The sequence below is a fragment of the Mobula hypostoma genome, chromosome 4, assembly GCF_963921235.1.
Source record: "Mobula hypostoma chromosome 4, sMobHyp1.1, whole genome shotgun sequence".
Taxonomy (NCBI): domain Eukaryota; kingdom Metazoa; phylum Chordata; class Chondrichthyes; order Myliobatiformes; family Myliobatidae; genus Mobula; species Mobula hypostoma.
Window position 1 is genome coordinate 49,242,799 of NC_086100.1, and position 20,221 is coordinate 49,263,019.

Sequence of the window (20,221 nt, forward strand, 5' to 3'; positions counted from 1 at the left end):
GATTGTCTGCTGCTAACGTCAGTATGGGAATCATGGCGCAGTAAAATATTACCTTAGCCTAATCAGCTAGGATTGCCCATGATCGAGCTGACAAAGTCAAAACCCAGCAAACAACCCTGGCATGTAAACTGCTTAGAGCATGGCAGCAGCACTGGGCGAGGCTGAGTGATCAGCATCCTTCCTATCAAAATGAGAGCATTAATGGCGAGGGGTTAGGATGGACCCTTATAATACTCAGTATGGGAACGATTCTGAGAATCTCCCATCAAGACCTGAGCAAAACATTACACGTGAGAACCTGGTAGTGCAGGCCAGCCCAGTAACAGTGCATCGCCGCAAGGCTACAAGGACACAGGAATGACTGTGTGTGTGAGTGAGTGTGTGTGTGTGTGTGTGTGTGTGTGTGTGTGTGTGTGTGTGTGTGTGTGTGTGTGTGTGTGTGTGTATAGACGATACAGGAGGAAAGAATGACTTGGGCATGTAAGACTAACGAAAAGGGGGTCATCCGAGATAAATACGTACAGAGGAGCTGAGAATGCCTCGCGGTATGGTTAGTTCGGTTGTGGGATTCAGGTGTCCGGGCCATGGAGGAGGCTAATGTTTTGCTCCTTCTCTCTCTACACAAACTGCTATTAATAATCAAATGTGAAATGACAATAATGACATGGCAGATCCGTTTCCACGAGTAGGATGCATGGTATTAAGGATTTATCCCTCTGTGGTGGACTGGGGACAGCGGGCACAATTTGCACACTGTAGTCGATGGCATTGCATTGCTTCGAGCTACAGTCACACATACGGGCATTTACGCCTAATAGGGTGGGATGGGCCGGATGAGGAGATATTGAATCCGGGGCATGTGAACAGAATTTAAACACTTAAAGGGAAAACTGTGGTGAAGCACTAGAGAGGATTGAGTTATTAAGGCAGATTGACAAGGAGGGAAACAAAAATTAGGGTTTTGCAGTTGAAGGAAGCAATAAAAATAATGTAGGCGGTAGCCTCTGGCTTGATCGCAGTTAATTCCCGCAAACTCCTCTTTATAGGCAGGAGTGGATCAAGCGAGATCTCGCGGGAGTATCTTTGTGATAAGAAGGTTGAGCCCAGTGCCCCTCCCTTGGAAGAAGAACCCATCACTGGGGCTGAGGTGGAGAGATTGATAAATAGAATGATTGGAATTCAGGGGTTACGAGGATTGATCCAGAATGGCCCAACCCCGTCCCCCCATTCTCTCCTCCCGCATAGGGGTGTGGCCAGGGTCCCCGAGCAGTCAGAATGATGAAGCCTCTCCATCAGGGGACCAGAGACCTTACACTCCTATTACTTTGTGGAGCGGAGGTGGGAACAAACAAAAAGTTAATGCTTTGTTGGACACGGGTCTGAACATTCAGTTAAAGCAGATGCCTTGACTGACACCAGGAACCTCTGGTGCGACTAGAGAATTTAAGGGAAATATATAACAGCAGGGGAAATGATGGCCCGATTGGCTTTTAGGGAGGGATCGCCGATGGAAGCCTGCGTTACTTAAATATATAATTGGAATCAGAATCAGGTTTAATATCACCAGCATACGTCGTGAAATTTGTTGTTATGCGACAGCAGTATATAATAACAACAACTACAAATTATAACAAGTATATATAATATAAAATTACATTAAATAAGCAGTGCGCAAGGAGAGGGAAATATCGAGGTTATGTTCATGGGTTCATTGTCCATTCAGAAATCTGACAGCGGAAGAAAAGAAACTGTTCCTGAAACAAGGACAGACAGTGTACACTAAATTGGGGGAAGTTCACTTATGGCATTTCAGAAGAAACTTCTTTAACGGCACTAACGAAATGGGAGCCTCTGAATGCCGTGGTTTGCGAGAAACAGTACTGGAGATCCCTGCTGCACTCGATGACTCTGTGATCTCTGTCTCAGAGGTCGATGTTAGGCTGTCTTTCAAGAGAGTGAACCCTTGCAAGGCGGAAGGTCCAGATGGAGTACCCAGCAAGGCTCAGAAAATCTGTGCCAACCAACTGGCGGGAGTATTCAAGGACATTTCAACCTCTCACTGTTACGGGCAGAAGTTTCCACTTGCTTCAAAAAGGCAACAATTCTACCAGTGCCGTTATGAATATCGCCTGGAAGCACTCACATCTACAGGGATGAAATGCTTTGAGAGATTGGTCATGACTAGATTCAGCTCCTGCCTCAGTAAGGATCATTGCAATTTGCCTATTGTCACAATAGTTCAACGGCACATGCAATCTCAATGGCTCTCCATGCGACTTTAGACCACCTGGACAACACAAACACCTATGTCAGTATGCTGTTCATTGACTATAGCTCAGCATTTAATACCATCATTCCCACAATACTGATTGAGAAGTTGCAGAACCTGGGCTTCTGTACCTCCCTCTGCAATTGGATCCTCGACTTCCTAACGGGAAGATCACAGTCTGTGCGGATTGGTGATAACGTATCCTCCTTGTTGACGATCAACATTGGTGCACCTCAGGGGTGTGTGCTTAGCCCACTGCTCTACTCTCTATATACACGAGGAGGTGTAGGGACAGGTATAGCACTTGCACTTACAGGGATAAGTGGCGGGTGGGAGATCCGTGGGAAGGGACGTATCTATTGCATCCGGTGCTCCTGGTGCAGCCTCCTCTACATCGGTGAAACCCCACGCAGATTGGGGGACCGCTTCGTCGAGCACCTCCGCTCCATCAGCCACAACAGACAGGATCTCGCAGTAGCCACCCACTTCAACTCTGCTTCCCACTCCTATTCAGATATGTCCATACATGGCCTCCTCTACTGCCATGATGAGGCTAAACTCAGGTTGGAGGCGCAACACCTTATATACCGTCTAGGTAGTCTCCAGCCCCTTGGTATGAACAACTTCCGGTAATTTCCTCCCCCTCCCTTCCCCTATGCCTATGTCAATCTGCCCCCTCCCCCAGCTGCCTATCACCTCCCTCATGGTTCCACCTCCTTCTACTACCCGTTGTGTTTTCCCCTATTCCTTCTTCACCTTTCCTGCCTATCCCCTCCCTGCTTCCCCTCCCCCACCCCTTTATCTTTCCCCTTACTAGTTTTTCACCTGGAACCTACCAGCCTTCTCCTTCCCACCCTCCCCCCACCTTCTTTATAGGGCCTCTACCCCTTCCCTCTACAGTCCTGACGAAGGGTTCCGGCCCGAAACGTCGACCGATCTTTTCCACAGATGCTGCCCGACCTGCTGAGTTCCTCCAGCGTGTTGTGAGTGTTACTCTGGCATTTAGAGTGTGCTGATAGCGTCTAACATCGATGCGCGCACTCCGCGCTTGATATACAGGCAGCCCACTATATCAATGACATCGTGCAAGGAGCCAGTGCCTCCCTTTGTTTGCAAATGCCCTGAGTTAAATAAGGAAAAAAAACACATAAGGAATATTAAAATAATTTTCCTCCAACCTGGTGTGCACTGCCTCATCTTCCTTTGAATCCTGAATTTCACAAATATCAAATTATAAGTTGTTAGCCCTATGATGCAAAGCAATCGCATTGGAGAACCCTAATATTTAAATCATTAGTACATCTATCACACAGAAACAATGACTATAATATCTTTACTGAGAGCATAAATGATCGTTAATCATAATCTGCCGCCAGGATAACTCAGTGGCCACTTTATCAAGTACACCTGCTCGTTATTGCAAATATCTAATCAATCATGAGGCCGCAACTCAATGCATAAAAGCATGCAGACATGGTCAAGAGGTCCAGATGTTCTTCAGACCAAACATCAGAATGGGGAAGAATGTAAGTGACTGTGACCAGTTGTTGGTGCAGGAAGGAGAGGTTTGAGTATCTCAGAAACTGCTGATCTCCTGGGATGTTCACGCATGACAGTCTCTAGAGTTTACAGAGAACGGTGCAAAAAACAAACCAAAAAAACTGTCCGGTTAGTGGCAGTTCTGTGCAGGAAAGCGCCTTGATAACGAGAGAGTCAGAGGAGAATGGCCAGATTGGTTCAATCTGACAGGAAAGCGACAGTAACTCAAATAAAACAACAGTGTGAAGAAGAGCACCTCTGAATGCACAGCATGTCAGAGCTTGCAGTGGTTGGGCACAACAGCAGAAGACCACACCAGGTTCCATTACCAATCCAAATAAAGATACAGTATGGAATTAGTTTTCTTTAATAAATTTAAGAATATCTACAGAAGAGAAAGAGAAAGGTTGCATGCTTTAATATTTTCATTTTACATATCATGGAAGAGTTTTCACAGTGATAGCCTATCAATTCTACAATGAATACTTACAGGAGAAAGAGACTAAGAAAAATACGACTAATGGCTATTGAGTATGTTTAAACGGGGTGGTATACTCAGCCAGATCCATCATGGGTATCAGCCTCCCCAGCATCAAGAATGTCTTCAAAAGGTGATGCCACAAAGAGTTGGCATCCACCATTAAGGATCTCCACCATCCAAGACACGGCCTCTTCTCTTTACTGTCGTCAGGGAGGAAGTACAGGAGCCTGAAGACACATACTCAACATTTTAGGAACAGTTTCTTCCCTTCCGCCACTAGATTTCTGAATGGTCTATGAACCCACGAACACTACCACATTATTTTTGCACTACTTATTTATTTTATATATAATGCACAGTATATTTCATGTATTGCACCGTACTGCTGCCACAAAACAAATTTTATGATACATGTCAGTAATAATAAATCTGATTCTAATTATAATATCATTACCATGGATAGAAATATTATTTTAAATGATTCAGCACATATAAAGTATCTTAATAATAGATGCACTACATATTAAATATGAACTTCAGTAATAGTTTCTATTTGATCAATGGGATAGTTAGGAATAATGCTGAGTAAATTTGTAAAAATATACAGTTGCTCTTACATTTGGTGAATGATCAATGCTAAAAACAGTTAAAATAATTAGGGAGTTGGTGTACAACTTGCACACAATATTGAGAATCTGTAAATATAAATATACGTAATACTTCAGGACAATCCTCATGGCCTAAAGCTTCTAACTGAATTAGCTCTCTTTCCACTTTTCATCTTATCCACTGTTGTCCACTTTTCATTACACTGCATGTAATAATGACTTGGACTTTATTTAATGTTCTTTTATGAAGATATGAACTTACGTGAACTTATAACTTAAATAGACAATTACTAATTCAATTTGAAATGAAAACTCGAAAGCAACTTTCAACAATATTTTATTACTTCAATGTTGTAATGGCAGCAATGAAGATTTTTTCCAACATTTTCCAGTAACATTAATACTGATGATAGTTGTTTCTGCAAAGTATTTGACTAGAAACAACCATCCAAAGATTCTCTGCCTCACTCTGACAAATAAGTTACCTCTAAAAAACTCAATAGTGTTACAATCATACTCTAGTGTAAAACACCAGTACTGCATTAACATAAACTAGATTGATTGTTTACATTAACTGTAGAAGATCAATCTACAGTCAGAGAAGAAGGTTTCAGTAGCCACACCAAAATGCATAGTTCTGCACTTCTCAAAGTTGTAAAGTGACAGGCAAAATCAACTAGGAAAAGGATTTAGCAAGTAAAAATCTAGAGTCTTTGTACAGAAAAGTTACACATGTAATTCAATTTGAAAGTTCAGAATTCCAAAGGGTAATATAAAAATTTTCACTTCCAGGCCATGACCATCCATATCAATGACTTGCAACCTAGAAGCAGTCTTTATGACAAATCGATGGAAGTTATGGGTTTGAATGAATGGGGAAAACAAGTGACAGTAATAAGGCAAGGCTGGAAAGAACGTATGCAGGTGGGTGAGAAGAGGAGGGAATGTGTAAATTGGGAAGACCAAGTGGATCAAAGCAGGTGGAATGGATACTTCATAAAGATGATAAAATTTGATGTGTAAAACAGAAATCAGCTACATTTGTAAACTTTTGTGAAGTGGTAAAAAAGATTACAAGAACAGGAACTTACAAAATTTTCAAGGATACTTTCTTAGTTCCTTAGTTATGTTCTTTGTGCCATGCCATCATTGGAATCCAGTGAAATAAATGGCAAGATAAAAGCTGTGGGTTGGTCTGGATTTAAGGATTTTCTGACCCATAGCTAAAAAAAAAAATCACAACACGTGTTATTTAAATTGCTGTCTTCTACTGCATGAGAAGTTAATGAAGATCACTTTGGACTGGTATTGCTCAGGGTCATAAAACAAGTACAAATGTATTAAATCTGTTAAAATATCATTATTGTTGTCATAGAAGATACTCTTCATAAGGTTTATATAATGCAATAGTCATGGATAGGAATACTATTTTAAATGTTTCAGCAACCATGAAGTATCTTAATTATAGACACTACATACTAAATAGGAATTACTTCAGTAATAGTTTCTTTCTGATCAATGGGATATTTGGAATCCTTGTGGAATAATAAATGAATTTGTAAAAAATATAAATAGATGTTCTGAAGTTCTGTGGACTATCAAACTTAAACAGATGAATTAATTTGTGTGTCGATGTATAATTTTAGCATAACATTTAGAATCTATGTGACATAGTACCTCTAAAATCACCAACCAGAGGTGATCACTGTTATATGAAACCAGTCAATGAACCATTGAAACAGCACTAAAACAATTTGCAAGACATTTTTACCAGATTGAAAGTTCATTAAACAATCAAGATTTAATGAATTTCATAGACCTAATTCCACTGATTAATTAAAGAAATAAAAACAGTGGTCCAAATGCCATTCCTGATTTCTGGTTTGGGCTTATTTTTAGCACGTTTAAAATTAACAGCTTAAATGATGAAAAATATAAAATTCAAAAACTGGTTACTAGGAGACAGCCAAAAGCTGAAGTGATATGTTTTACTGGACAACAATATTCCAGGGAAATAAATGGGCAATACATCCAATGGAATTGTTCCGAATGCCAGAATATCATTGTGGGCTAAATAATATACTCTACTGTAAAAAAAAATGTAAAAGCAACTTTTTGTCTGTGAGAATTGTTCTTCTCTCTAGGATTGTTAATTGGCATTTTTAAAATTACTATTTCTTCACTCTAGATATTCTAACCATTCCTTGAATTTTAAATCCATCATTTAGAGAATGTTAAAGAGATGCAAATATCATTAATCAAAGTAAATTTCATATAATTATTCAAATTTTTAAAAGTAATAATCAACAACACAATTACAACTTGTAAGATGCATTACTCATTCATTAGCATCCAAATTATTATTTTAATGAATGCCATTCATAATGCTGCCTGCTTTCTTGAAAGCCTCTCACTGTCCTATCAACCACCAACAGCTTTTCCTTAAATAATGATAATAATTATATCATTGAATGAACTCTTAGAACTTCCTTCAGCATTGCAATTGGGAATTATTAACACGATTTGTTTTCTTCCATATACTGTATAATATGGATTTAGTGATAAAGTTTATGAAAAGTTGGTACAGACCTTGATAATTAAAAATAACTTTAGATAAAACCAAACTGTCAAATCAACATGTAATTGTTGGCAAAGAAGCTGCAGGAGAACATAGAGGGTCAGGCAGCATCTGTGGAGGCAACGGGAGAGTCAACATTTCAAGAGAGACAATGTTTCAGGTCAATATCTTGCTTAAGATTCTTAACTCTCCCCTCCAGCTGGGTAATATTGCCCTGAACAACTTTTCTTTTGATTCCCTCATATCCAGTTGTCACCACAGATGAAGAACAACTTCCTCATAAAGGAACGACCCAAAAAAAAGAGAAACCAGTATTTTGAGCTTATGCATGTTACCACGTTCCAGCTCTGATGCTTCTTCTGAAGATGGACAAACTAAAAGGAACATGTTCTCTAGAATCACTCATCCACAAAACACACACCCTTAGATAAATATTCAATTTTCCTCGTTAGCCTGCAAACTTCAGTTGTTATATGTTGACTACTGTTTCACTTTTATGTGACTTGTTTCCATTTCCACCGAACGCAAGGGTCTCATGTCTAATGAATGGACAAGTGATCATCAGCAAAAAAGTGTCCATTTAATACCGCAGACCAAAATATATACTCTTCTGCAACAAAATTAGAATCAATAGCAGGATGATTTAACATTTAATCTATGAATATAATTTATTCATAGAATGAGCTATTGATACTTTTATTATACATCAGTACCATACTTTATGAAGGCAGGTTGAAGTATTTCTGCAAAGATGAAAAATAACCAACACACAAAATGCCGGAGGAACTCAATAATATTGTCAGGGAGCGTCTATAGATAGGATTAACCAAAGGATATTTTGAGCTGAGACCCTTCATCAGGTCAAGAGAAGTCAAAGCCAACATAAAACCAACGAGAGGGCATATAATAGAGCAAAAACTAATGGGAAGTTACAGGATTGGGAAGTTTTTATAAACCAACCAAAGACAACTAAAAAAAAGTCATTAAAAAAAGGCAAAGATGGAATACGAAAGTAAACAAGCCAATAATATTAAAGAGGATACCAAAAAATTCTTCAGATACATAAAGGGTAAAAGAGAGGTGAGAGTGGATTATCAGACCACTGGAAAACAATGCTAGAGAGGTAGTAATGAGGGGACAATGAAATAGCGGACAAGCTAAATAAGTATTTTATATCAGTCTTCACTATGGAAGACACTAGCAGGATGGTGGAACTTCCAGGCATCAGAGGGCATGAAGTGTGTGAAGTTAATGTAACTAGAGAGAAGGTTCTTGTGAAACTGAAAGTCCTAAAGGTAGATGTCACCTGGACCAGATAGTGTACAACCCAGAGTTCTGAAAGAGGCGCTGAAAGCATTAGTAATGATCTTTCAAGAATCACGAGATTCTGGAATGGTTCCAGTAGAATGGAAAATTGCAAATGTCACTCTACTCTTCACAAAGGGAGAGAGGCATAAGAAGGGAAACTATAAGAAAGAAACTGTGCTCAGTTCTAGTCGCATCACTACAGAAAGGATGTGGAAGCCATTGAAAGGGTGCAGAGGAGATTTACAAGGATGCTGCCTGGATTGGGGAGCATGCCTTATGAGAATAGGTTGAGTGAACTCAGCCTTTTCTCCTTGGAGTGACGGAGCATGAGAAGAGACCTGATAGAGGTGTATAAGATGATGAGAAGCATTGATCGTGTGGATAGACAGAGGCTTTTTCCCAGGGCTGAAATGGTTGCCACAAGAGGACACAGCTTTAAGGTGCTGGGGTGTAGGTACAGAGGAGATGTCAGGGGTAAGTTGTTTACTCAGAGAGTGGTGAGTGCGTGGAATGGGCTGCCGGCAATGGTGTTCGAGGCGGATACGATAGGGTCTTTTAAGAAATATTTAGATAGGTACATGGCGCTTAGTAAAATAGAGGGCTATAGGTAAGCCTAGTAATTTCTAGGGTAGGGACATGTTCGGTACAACTTTGTGGGCCAAAGGGCCTGTATTGTGCTGTAGGTTTTCTATGTTTCTACAGGCCAGCTAGTCTGACCTCAGTGGTTGGGAGGATGTTGGAGTCAATGATTAAGGATGAGGTTGCAGATTACCTGGAGGCACATGATAAAATAGGACGTAGTCAGCATGGTTTCCTCAAGGGAACATCTTGCCTGACAAATCTGATGCAATTCTTTGAAGAAGTAACAAGCAATATAGACAAAGGAGAATCGGTTGATGTTTTGTACTTGGATTTTCAGAAGTCTTATGACAAGTTGCCACACATGAGGCTGCTTAACAAGCTATGAGCCCATGGTATTACAGGAAGATTCTGGCATGGATAAAGCAGTGGCTGATTGGCAGGAGGCAAAGAGTGGGGAAAAAGGGAGCTTTTTCAGACTGACTGTCCGTGACTTGTGGTGTTCCACAAGGTTCTGCTTTGGGTCCGATTTTTTTTTTTACATTATATGCCAATACTTGGATGATGGAATTGATGGCTTTGTTGCAAAGCTTGCAGACAATTTGAAAATAGGTGGAGGGCAGGTAGTTTTGAGAAGTAGAGAGGCTACAGGACTTAGATTAGGAGAATGGGGTAAACATGGCAAGTGTCGGGAAGTGTGTGGTTTTGCACTTTGAATAGAAGAAATGAAAGGGTTGACTATTTTCTAAATGGAGAGAAAATACAAGAAAACTGAGGTGCAAAGGGACTGGGAGCCCTGGTGCAGGATTCCCTAAAGGTTAATTTGCAGGATGAGTCTGTGGTGAGGAAGGCAAATGCAATGTTAGCATTCATTTCAAGACTAGAATACAAAAGCAAGGATGTAATGTTGAGAATTTATAAAGCACTAATGAGGCCTCACTTGGGAGTACTGAGAGCAGTTTTGAGCCCCTTATCTAAGAAAGGATGTGCTGACATTGGAGAGAATTCATAGGATGTTCACGAAAAGGATTCCAGGATTGAATGGTTTGTCATACAAAGAGCATTTGAATGGCTCTGGGCCTGAATTCACTAGAATTCAGAAGATTGCGGGGTGACCTCATCGAAACCTATCGAATGGCGAAAGCCTTGAAAGAGAGGATATGGGGAGGATGTTTCCTATGGTAGGAGAGTCTAAGACCAGGGGACACAGCATTAGTATACAGTGGTATCCTTTTAGAACACAGATGGGGAGGAATTTCTTTAGCCAGAAAGTGGAGAATCTGTGGAATTCTTTGCTACAGGCAGTTGTGGAGGACAAGTCTTTATAAGGGAGAGGTTGATAGACTCTTGATTGATTAGGCCATGAATGGATACAGGGAGAAGGCAGGAAATTGAGGCTGAGAGGAAAATTGGATCAGCCATGATGAAATGGCAGAGCCGACTCAAAGGGCCAAATGGCCTAATTCTGCTCCTATATCTTATGGTCTTATGGAAATGCTAACTGTTTATACCCCCCTCCATAAATCTTGCCCAACTTACTGGGTTCCTCCAGAAATTGGTGTGTGTGTTGAGAAATAACCAGTATGCTTTTGAGTGACACAAAGTTCATTAGAAGTTCGTTGTTGGAAGTTGATTAGAATGGCTAAAAGAAGTTGGAATATGGCTGCTTACAAATCTTTGTTTCCTTTCCTTGATTTTCTGATATTTACACATTTCCAGCAATCAGAACATCAGTTATTCTTGGGTGTGTTTTAGATCAGATATGTCATATAGAGAAACTAAACAAAAAAAATCTCAAAATTGGTAAAATAACATATAAAAAATGGGGGGGGGGGGGGAGCTTTGATCCTGAATCGCACAGGTAAAATTTTGCACATTTTCTCATGACAGTTGTGTCCATTTTACTGCCACATTAGCCACTAGGAAGCAAGTCAGATGTTAAAGAACAGTCTTCGTAATGCAGCATAAAGGTTTCCCATGCAGACAAAGGAAAACAGGGAAGAAAAGTGATGACATAGCTCTCTAGCGTATGTCTCACACGGAGTGCTGGCCTGGAGGACTCTCAAACTGCAAGAGACCCCAAGATATTGTACTGAGAGTTCTTCATTGGCCTGTCCAGAAGGCAGCTCTGATGTTGGCCACTGATAAGTGAGGCTGAGAGGTGCTGAGTGCAGGATGTTACAATGACCGTGCAAACCCATTAACTGCTGTCTCCATCCTGATCTCGTGATGTCATCAATAGGTGCACGACTACTGGCAAATACCACTCACGTGATGTGACCTGAACTTCACCGGATGTGCCAGGGCTAATCTCCCAGTGGTCACAAATTGACTTGTTTCCCCAGCACACCTTTATATGTAGATGGTGCATAAAAACAATGTGTACAATTTCTAAACACTTCTGTTTAATTTAAAGAACAGTCTGATTCTACTTGGGAGAAGCAATAAAAGTCTGGCAAATTAACGACAGAGTGGGAAGAAGAGATTTAGTTTCTGGTTAGCCTTCTTACTTAGTTTGGCTGGGAATGCAATGCTAGAGATCTAAAATATCCTAACATGAAGTGTAATCAAGTGAGATAGTGTATGATTCTAGACGATGACCATACCATGGGACACACATTTGACTCTGGAGGAGTAACCTCTAGTGTAAAGGCACGGATTTATTCAAATTCATGAACTAAATCAGTAACTCAAAGCCACTTCAATATCACTTAAATATCTTGTTGGTGCCAAATACAATAACTCTTCCTTTATTAAATCCTATTTAGAAGGGAAGAGGGAAAACTTTAAAAAAAAATGAGACTTTGTGGGGTGTTTTCATTCTGTGGTGAAATGCTCATTCAACAAAACTGAACAGTAAGTCACACAAATAGAATACAATAAGTGAGAATGAGGGCAATGAGAAAGAATGAAGATGTCTCGATGAATTATAAATTTGATAAAGTCAGTTCGAAGTAAACTGATAGCACACACCTCTGATCAGCTTCCCCAGCTTTTCCGGATGCAATTCAAAACAAAATGTGTCAATATATTAAACAATAAAAAATTTTCTTTTCATATCAAACATATTGCATTTTAGTTTTCTATAAATAAGATATTTGCACAGTAATGACAAAATCCAGTTTCCCCTCAAACCTTTGACAGTTTGTCGAATTTTTTTTTGTACTTTGGAAAGAAGATAGGTTATGGCTTTCATATCAAGCTCTCCAGCTTAATAGGCAATCCGTTGATAAAAGTAAATATAGCCCAGATCTTTAGGAGGTTTCTCTGAAGTGTAGACTTTATGGTCATTGTAGATTACCCATCTGATTAGAAGAAATAAAGAAGCAATGAAACGTTGCAGAATTGCAAATACATGTGAGACACAAACCCCTGTTTCAGTATGAAATACTCAATTATCTGTCAACATTTTATTTCAGCTTTCAGAAAATCTTTGTCTCAGAAGTTGCTTTATTTTCCAAACTATTAAATACACTGCCTGACTAACTCAAGTACTCACACTCAAAATCCTCAAAAACCCTTGAAAATCGCAGGACATGATGAAAAAAACAAAAGCAAATAGGATGTAAGGCTTAAGTAGAGGCACGGAGCTTATAACATATTGGTTAGCTCTCAACCATATCCAGTTTCAGTTATCAAACATTTGGAAGGCTTAACTAGGTGCCCAAGGACATGGGATTTCAAGTGACGTGCTTAGACAGGAGAAGTTGAGCCAAAAGCAATTACTGCAGATGCTGAATCTCAAATCAAATCAGTAAATATTAAAAATATTAAATCAAGCAGCTTCTACGGAGAGAAAATCCTTTTCAGGATGAGAAACATTAAATCTTTCAAAGTACATACAATATATGTTACCATATACAACGCTGAGATTCACTGTAAAAACAGAGTTGATACTCAGAATGACAAACATTAAATCTTTCTCCACAGATGACTAACTTTCAGAATTTTCTGTTTTGTGGGGAGAATCTCTTCTTGAAGCAAAGAAGATTTGGAGGAGTCTGGTGTACAAGATCACGACTAAGTGTAGGCAGGGTAAACAGAGAGAACCTTTTCCCTTTGGCAGGTAATTCAAGGAAAACATAGGGGCAAGCAAGGTAGACAGGGGAATAATAGGTTTGCTCTGAGAGTTGTATGGACTTAACAGGTCAACAGTTTTCAGTCTATGTCAAAGACAAAAACATCTGATATTTAAAGTGAAGGGAAAAGGCACAGGAAGCATTTGAGATAAACTTCATAAAAAAGACTCAGAAAGTGATTTATAAACTGAAACAACACACACAAAATGCTGGAGGAACTTAGCAAGCCAGGCAGCATCTATGGAAACGAATCTCTTCTTTAGGATGATGGGTCTCAGCCTGATATGTCCACTGTTTATTCACTTCCATAAATGCTGCCTAACTTGCTGAGCTCCTCCAGCTTTGTGTGTGTGTCACTCTGGATTTCAAGCATCTGCAGACTTTCTCGTGTTTGTAAACTGGAATACAGTTCCTGAAAAGTTTTCGAAATAATGTCATTTAGGAATTTTGAAAAGGAATTGAACAGCACTTGATTGCAGGGCCATGTGGGAAAAGAACGAGAGTGGAATTATTAAGATTGCCTTACAATGAGCTGCAAGGACTCTGTGGGCCAACTTTGTTCTCCACACCAATGGATAATGTCCACACTAGACTGGATAATTTTGAAAACGCCGGTTTCGCATAAAAACGATAGGCGTCCACACCAGGTGTTTTTGAAAATACCTCCATCCACATTAAAACGGGTATTTAGGTGAATATCCTCCTACTGGACATGCGCAGGATACATCTACAGAAAACAAGCGAAGAGGAAACAGTATACTATTTCCGTTTCTGTGGCAGCGGTGTGCTATTTCCATTGGTCAAAAACTAGAGTACCTACAACAACAGCAAAAGAAAGCTTTCAACAATGTCCTCGAGGAATACAAAGAAAACCTCCGCTGGAAAAAGCAGACCGGACTTCTTCGTTTGGACAGACGATGAAGTCGAGCTGCTTCAGCGAGTTACAAACGACTACAAAGTCAGCAATGCAGTGGAGAACGTGGACTGGGAGTCATGCCAAACCAAATACAACGACATCCTGGACCGCTATAAAGAACAGTACACCTTTTTGTACGTAGATATGTTGCCTGTACGTGGTAAATAGCTATGTTTAACTCCAAATAAGCTATTAACGTAGACAATAAAGTAAACAAAACATGCGTGAAGCCGTCCGCCATTGTTGTTGTGGTGTTGGAGGTCGCGTTCAACAATGAACTGCTGCACTGCCACCGCCATCTGTTCCGGCACATCATGACAGCGTTTTTAAAAAGCTCCAGTTACCCTGTACACACTACACCACCCAACCAGCGTTTTCAGATTTACACACTCTGGGGAGTGTTTTAGAAAAGCTCTGTTTTTGGGGGAGGAAAACACCGTTTCAGTGTGGACGGAGGGTCAAAATGAAGAGAAAAAGCCTCGGTTATGGATTTATCCCGTCTAGTGTGGACGTAGCCTTAGATTAAGTTGAATTTGCACAAATCTAGTGGAAAACAAAATAGGCCTGCTCAAATGAACTGGTCAAGATTAAAATTGTGTTACTAACTGTAATCCTAACAACACCTTAAGTAAATTTTAAGAGATCCTTCCCAAACAAGTAAGTGCTTACCTTCCTTCCTTTTTGATATGGCAGACATAGTGACCAGACATCGTCGATTCTCCCATGTGGCTAATGAAAGCAAATAACTCATATCCTGCAGATAGAATCAAATCATTGATTATTAAATTCTAATTTATATCAAGCAGACAAAACTATCAAAACCCAGTCCCAGCTCCTGTTTGAGTTTAAAAAATTAACCAATTCTACAGAAATCTTAATGATAATCTAGAATAAAGCCAGCCTTTCAGAGAGGTCAAAAGTTCAAAGTAAAATTTATTACCAGTGTACATACATGTCTCCACGTACAACCCTGATATTCTTTTTCCTGCAGGCATACTCAGCAAATCTATAGAATAGTAACTATAAACAGAATCAATGAAAGAACAAGTAGAGAATAGAAGACAATAAACTGTGCAAATGCAAATATAAAGAGCAGTAAATAACAAGAACATGAAATGACAAGATACAAAGTCCTTAAACTGAGGGCATTTGTTGTGGGAACATCTCAATAAATGAGTGTAGTGTTGCTCTTTTGTTCCAAGAACATGATGGTTGAGGGGCGGTAACTGTTCTTGAACCTGGTGGAGGAAGTCACCTTGCTCCACCTGGTGGAGGCACCTGTACCTTCTATCTGGTGACAGCAGCAAGAAGAGCAATGAGGATCTTTGATGATTGATACTGCTTTCCTACGGAAGTATTTCATGTATACGTGCCCAATGATTGGGAGGGCTTTATCCGTGATGTATTGAGCTGAATCCACTCCCCTTTTGCAGGATTTTCTGCTCAAAGGCATTGACGTCGCCATTCCAGGTTGTAATGCAGCCAGTCAATACATTTTCCACTACATAACTATAGAAGTTTGCCAAAGTTTCTGATGTCATGCCGAATCTCCGCAGACTCCTAAGAAAGTCGAAGGGCTGTCGTGCTTTCTTTGTAATTACATTTATATGATAGGTCCAGGACAGGTCCTCTGAGAAAGTAACTCCCAGGAATTTAAAGTTACTGATCTTCCCCACCTCTGATCCTCCGATGGGGACTGGCTCATAGACCTCTGGTTTCCCTCTCCTGAAGTCTGCTATCAGTTCCTTGGTCTTACTGACATTGTTGTTATGACGCCACTCAGTCTCTCTCCTGTATAGTCATTGAAACCGGTTACCACACTCTTCTTGGGCACCGGTATGATTGAAGTCTGCTTCAAGCAGGTGGGTGCCACACACTGCCGGAACGAGAGATTGAAGACATCTGTCAACACAACAGCCAGTTGGTCAGTACTCCATCCTGACTGGATGCTTTCCAGTGTGTACCATTGCAAAACTAGAAATCATAAACAGCTGAATATTTTCCAGGTTAGCAGCATTTACCTAATTGAAGAATGTACTGTATGTTTTTATTGCAGTGCACATATTTAACAACCGGATCGGTGAGAACTGTAGTTTTCTCAGAGTTGTTATGTGGATGGAAGAAAACACTGGAGAATTTATGCACTGGTGAGAAGCCTTTCACGAAATTCCAGGATACCTAAGAGTGTGGAAGTGTGATATTTGGTAACCTTAAATTAAAATCAAGCAAGAAAAATGGCAAAACTGGAAACAGGTCAATAAAATTTTCATCAAAAGGTAAATAATGTTGAGGTTAAACATTCTGATAGCACGGCAAGAATCTGGATTTATTAAGGAACATTTGTCTGCTGTAATGGGTTTGATTTAATCCTGATGGCATGGATTATCCTCCAAACAAATTCCACATTGAATTCAATGTGATCTGTATCTTCCAGATGTTGCTCATTGTAACCCAAAGGATTTGCAGTAGAAATTCAAGAAATATTTTGATCCAGTTCAAGATGGCGCTGCTGGAGGTGAGCATCAACTCACTGGCAGTTAACAAAACAATATTTACTGACTTCATTAATAATACTTTTTCTGTTAAAAAAAATTATGGTCAATAATCACTGCAAACAATGAAGTGTTGAGTGAAGGCTGAGTCGAGGGTCAAACCGTGCAGGTGCGAGGTGAGGTCGAGGCATATTCAAGGTTGAGGCACATCCGAGACAAAGTTGGGGTAAGCGGCATGGAGCAAGGTCGGAGTGGTGGAGAGGCAGAGTCGAGGCCCATCCACCTAAACTGAGAGCGAGGTTTGATCAATCTAAGTGCTGGGCTGCTTTGGAAAGGTCAGGTAGGGGCTGACAGCTGGAGGTGGGGTCCGGGCCCAGAGCATAACCGGGTGTCAAGGCCGGAACCTAGAGTGGGGAACGACCCAAATTTTGGACGATTTAAATGCTGGGCCAGAGGGATTGAAAAGGCAGGTTGTCGGGCCGGTTCTATGATGTTTATTCAGCGCTGCTCTGAACTGAGGCCAAGGCTGTGGCCTGCTTCGAACTTCATTCTAAATGCTATTTACTTACATTTATTGTTTGATGGGTTGTTTCTCTTTTCCCCTCTGAACAGTGGGTGTTTGTTGGTCGTTTTTTAAAATGGATTCTTTAGCGTTTCTTTGTGTTGTGGCTGCCTGCAAGCAGACGAATCTCAAAGTTGTATAATATATACATACTTCGATAATAAATGTACTTTGAACTTAGATCCTCTTGGAAAATTTGAACAATTCAACTTTCCATTCAAGTGTTACATTTTAAAATTTCGGTACTGGACATTATTAAGACCCATACTACAAATCACTTACACCTTGGAAAATATCATAAGCAATAACTTCCCACTTCAAGGAGGCAAGGCCATGATGTTCAAGACGTGGGATCAATCCAATGAAGGGAACAAACATCCTTTCACAGAAACTACAGCAGAAATTCCGAGACAGCCTTCAATGGATTCCACATTGGCCACAGAGGTGACCACCTAACTACAAATGGAAAAGAATATTTGATGGCAGGTGGGGGTTCAGGGCAGGGTACACAATGGACACAGTTCATGTTTCCTAGATCTAGACTGTTTTTCAATATTTTTGGTGAAGACTGAGGTGATCTAGAAAGCACACTCTGATTGCTGCAGACTCAGTCGAGCTTTGCCATAGATCAAAAATCAGTTGCACGATAAAGGGAGCTTAAATCTTAACAGGCAAGCACTTTGGACATCCAGAAATAGGTGCCTTAGTTAGAACTGTCAAAATAACATGCCAACAGACCCTGATCGAGGCTATTATTGTTTCTTTAGCACAAGATGAAGTCAGCGCAATCTAGCTCAAATAGATGGCTCCCCGCTGAGCAAAGTAAAAGTAAATTGCCTTTTATACAAAATGCAAAGAAATAGCTGATGGCATGGGGAAAGTGGTTTATAACGTCAGAAACATAAACAAAAAACATTCAGTACTCAACAGATCATGCAGCATCTGTATGAATTAACATTTCAGGTCAGCCCCTTGTTATCAGAATAGTTATCCCTTATTTTCCACCCTTTCTGCTTATGCAGCAGATATTCAGAATGGGGAAGTAAAGTTATTTCCTCTTTTAAAAATGTCTTTATTTTGCTGTTCTAACAAAGATATTAGGCCCTCAAAGGCTAATTTAACACCTCCAAAATATACTGGTACCTATATATTGAGAGAAACGATATTGTCAGCAACTGAATGCTCACAGCTCAGTGTGAAGGGGCATTTTGTGAGAATTAGGGTCTCCAGTCCTGGCAAAATCCTTGTGAATCTTTTCTGCATCCTCTCTAGTTTAGTCCTACTCTTCCTATGTCACCATATACAATCATTTTCATATGGGCCTTTCTGTAAATACAAGAAACACAACAGAATCATTAAAAGACCACACCCAACTGGACGGACAAACAACCAATGTGCAAAAAAATACAAACTGTGCAAATACAAACAGAAAGGAGAAAAAAAAATATTATTATTATAAATAACTAAGCAATAAATATCACGGACAAGAAATGAAGAGTCTTTGAATGTGAGTCCATAGATTGTGGGAACAATTCAGTGATGGAGCAAGTGAAATTGAGTGAAGTTATCACCTCTGTTTCAAGAGCCCAATGGCTGAGGAGTAATAGCTGTTCCTGAACCTGGTGGCAAAAGTCCTGAGACTCCCATGCCTTCTTCCTGACGGCAGCAGTGAGAAGAGAAACATCAGGTAGTCCTGATGAAGGGTCTTGGCCCAAAGCACTGACGATGTACTCTTTTCCATAAATGCTGCCCGGCCTGCTGAGTTCCTTCAGCATTTTGTGTGTTTTGCTTGGATTTCCATCATCTGCAGATTTTCTCTTGTTTGAGAAGAGAACATAGAATGGATAGTGGAGATCCTTTATGATAGATTCTGCTTTCTTGTGACAGCGCTCCATGTAGATTTGCTCAAAGGTTACAGAGGCCTTTACCCATGATGAACTGAGCCGTACCCACTACTTTTTGTAGGCTCTTCCATTAATGGGCATTGGTGTTTCCATTGTGTTTGCACATGGCCAAGCGGTTAAGGCGTTGGTCTAGTGATCTGAAGGTCGCTAGTTCGAGCCTCAGCTGAGGCAGCGTGTTATGTCCTTCAGCAAGGCACTTAACCACACAGTGCTCTGCGACGACACCGGTGCCAAGCTGTATCGGCCCTAGTGCCCTTCCCTTGGACAACATCAGTGGCGTGGAGAGGGGAGACTTGCAGCATGGGCAACTGCCGATCTTCCATACAACCTTGCCTAGGCCTGCGCCCTGGAAACCTTCCAAGGCACAAATCCATGGTCTCACGAGACTAACAGATGCCTATTATACCAGTCCGTGATACAACCAGTCAATATACTCTCCAGCAGACATCCATAGAAGGTTGTCAAAGTTTTATAAGTCATGTCAAATCTTCACAAACCTTTAAGAGAGAAGAGATACTGCTGTGCCTGCTTCACAATGGTACTTATGTGCTGGGCCTAAAAAATGATAACACCAAGGAAGTTAAAGTTGCTGACCCTCTCCACCTCTGATAAGGACTTCAGTTTCCTCCTCCCTTGGTCTTACTAACGTTGACTGAGAGGTTGTTGTTGTGCCACCACTCTGTCAGATTTTTATCTCCCTCCTATAAGCTGATTTATCACCACTTTTGCTTCGGCTAACGACAGTGGTGTCATCAGCAAACTGAAATATGGCATTGAAGCTACACCCTCACAGTCATAAGTCTTTAGTGAGTAGAACAGGAGGCTAAGCACACAAGCTTGTGGTGCACCTGTGCTGAGTGTGGAGATGTTGTTGCCAATATGAACTGACTGGGGCCTGCAACTGAG

At 40.5% G+C, this 20,221-nt stretch overlaps 1 protein-coding gene across 3 annotated transcripts in view; it reads right to left on the reverse strand.

Moving 5' to 3' along the window:
- Positions 1-5,223: 5,223 nt before the first annotated feature.
- The window catches only part of usp13 (ubiquitin specific peptidase 13), a 108,892-nt gene continuing 93,894 nt past the window's right edge, over positions 5,224-20,221 (reverse strand). For 2 of the 3 annotated variants that reach the window (XM_063045758.1, XM_063045760.1), the window contains exons 20-21: positions 15,027-15,111; positions 7,156-12,667 (exon numbers count right to left, since the gene is read on the reverse strand). In XM_063045758.1, coding sequence (XP_062901828.1) covers positions 12,574-12,667; positions 15,027-15,111 — 179 coding nt within the window. In that variant the 3' untranslated portion in view covers positions 7,156-12,573. Of the gene's footprint in view, positions 6,121-7,155; positions 12,668-15,026; positions 15,112-20,221 lie in introns of those variants that run through there. The other variant, XM_063045759.1, reaches the window with a different exon arrangement.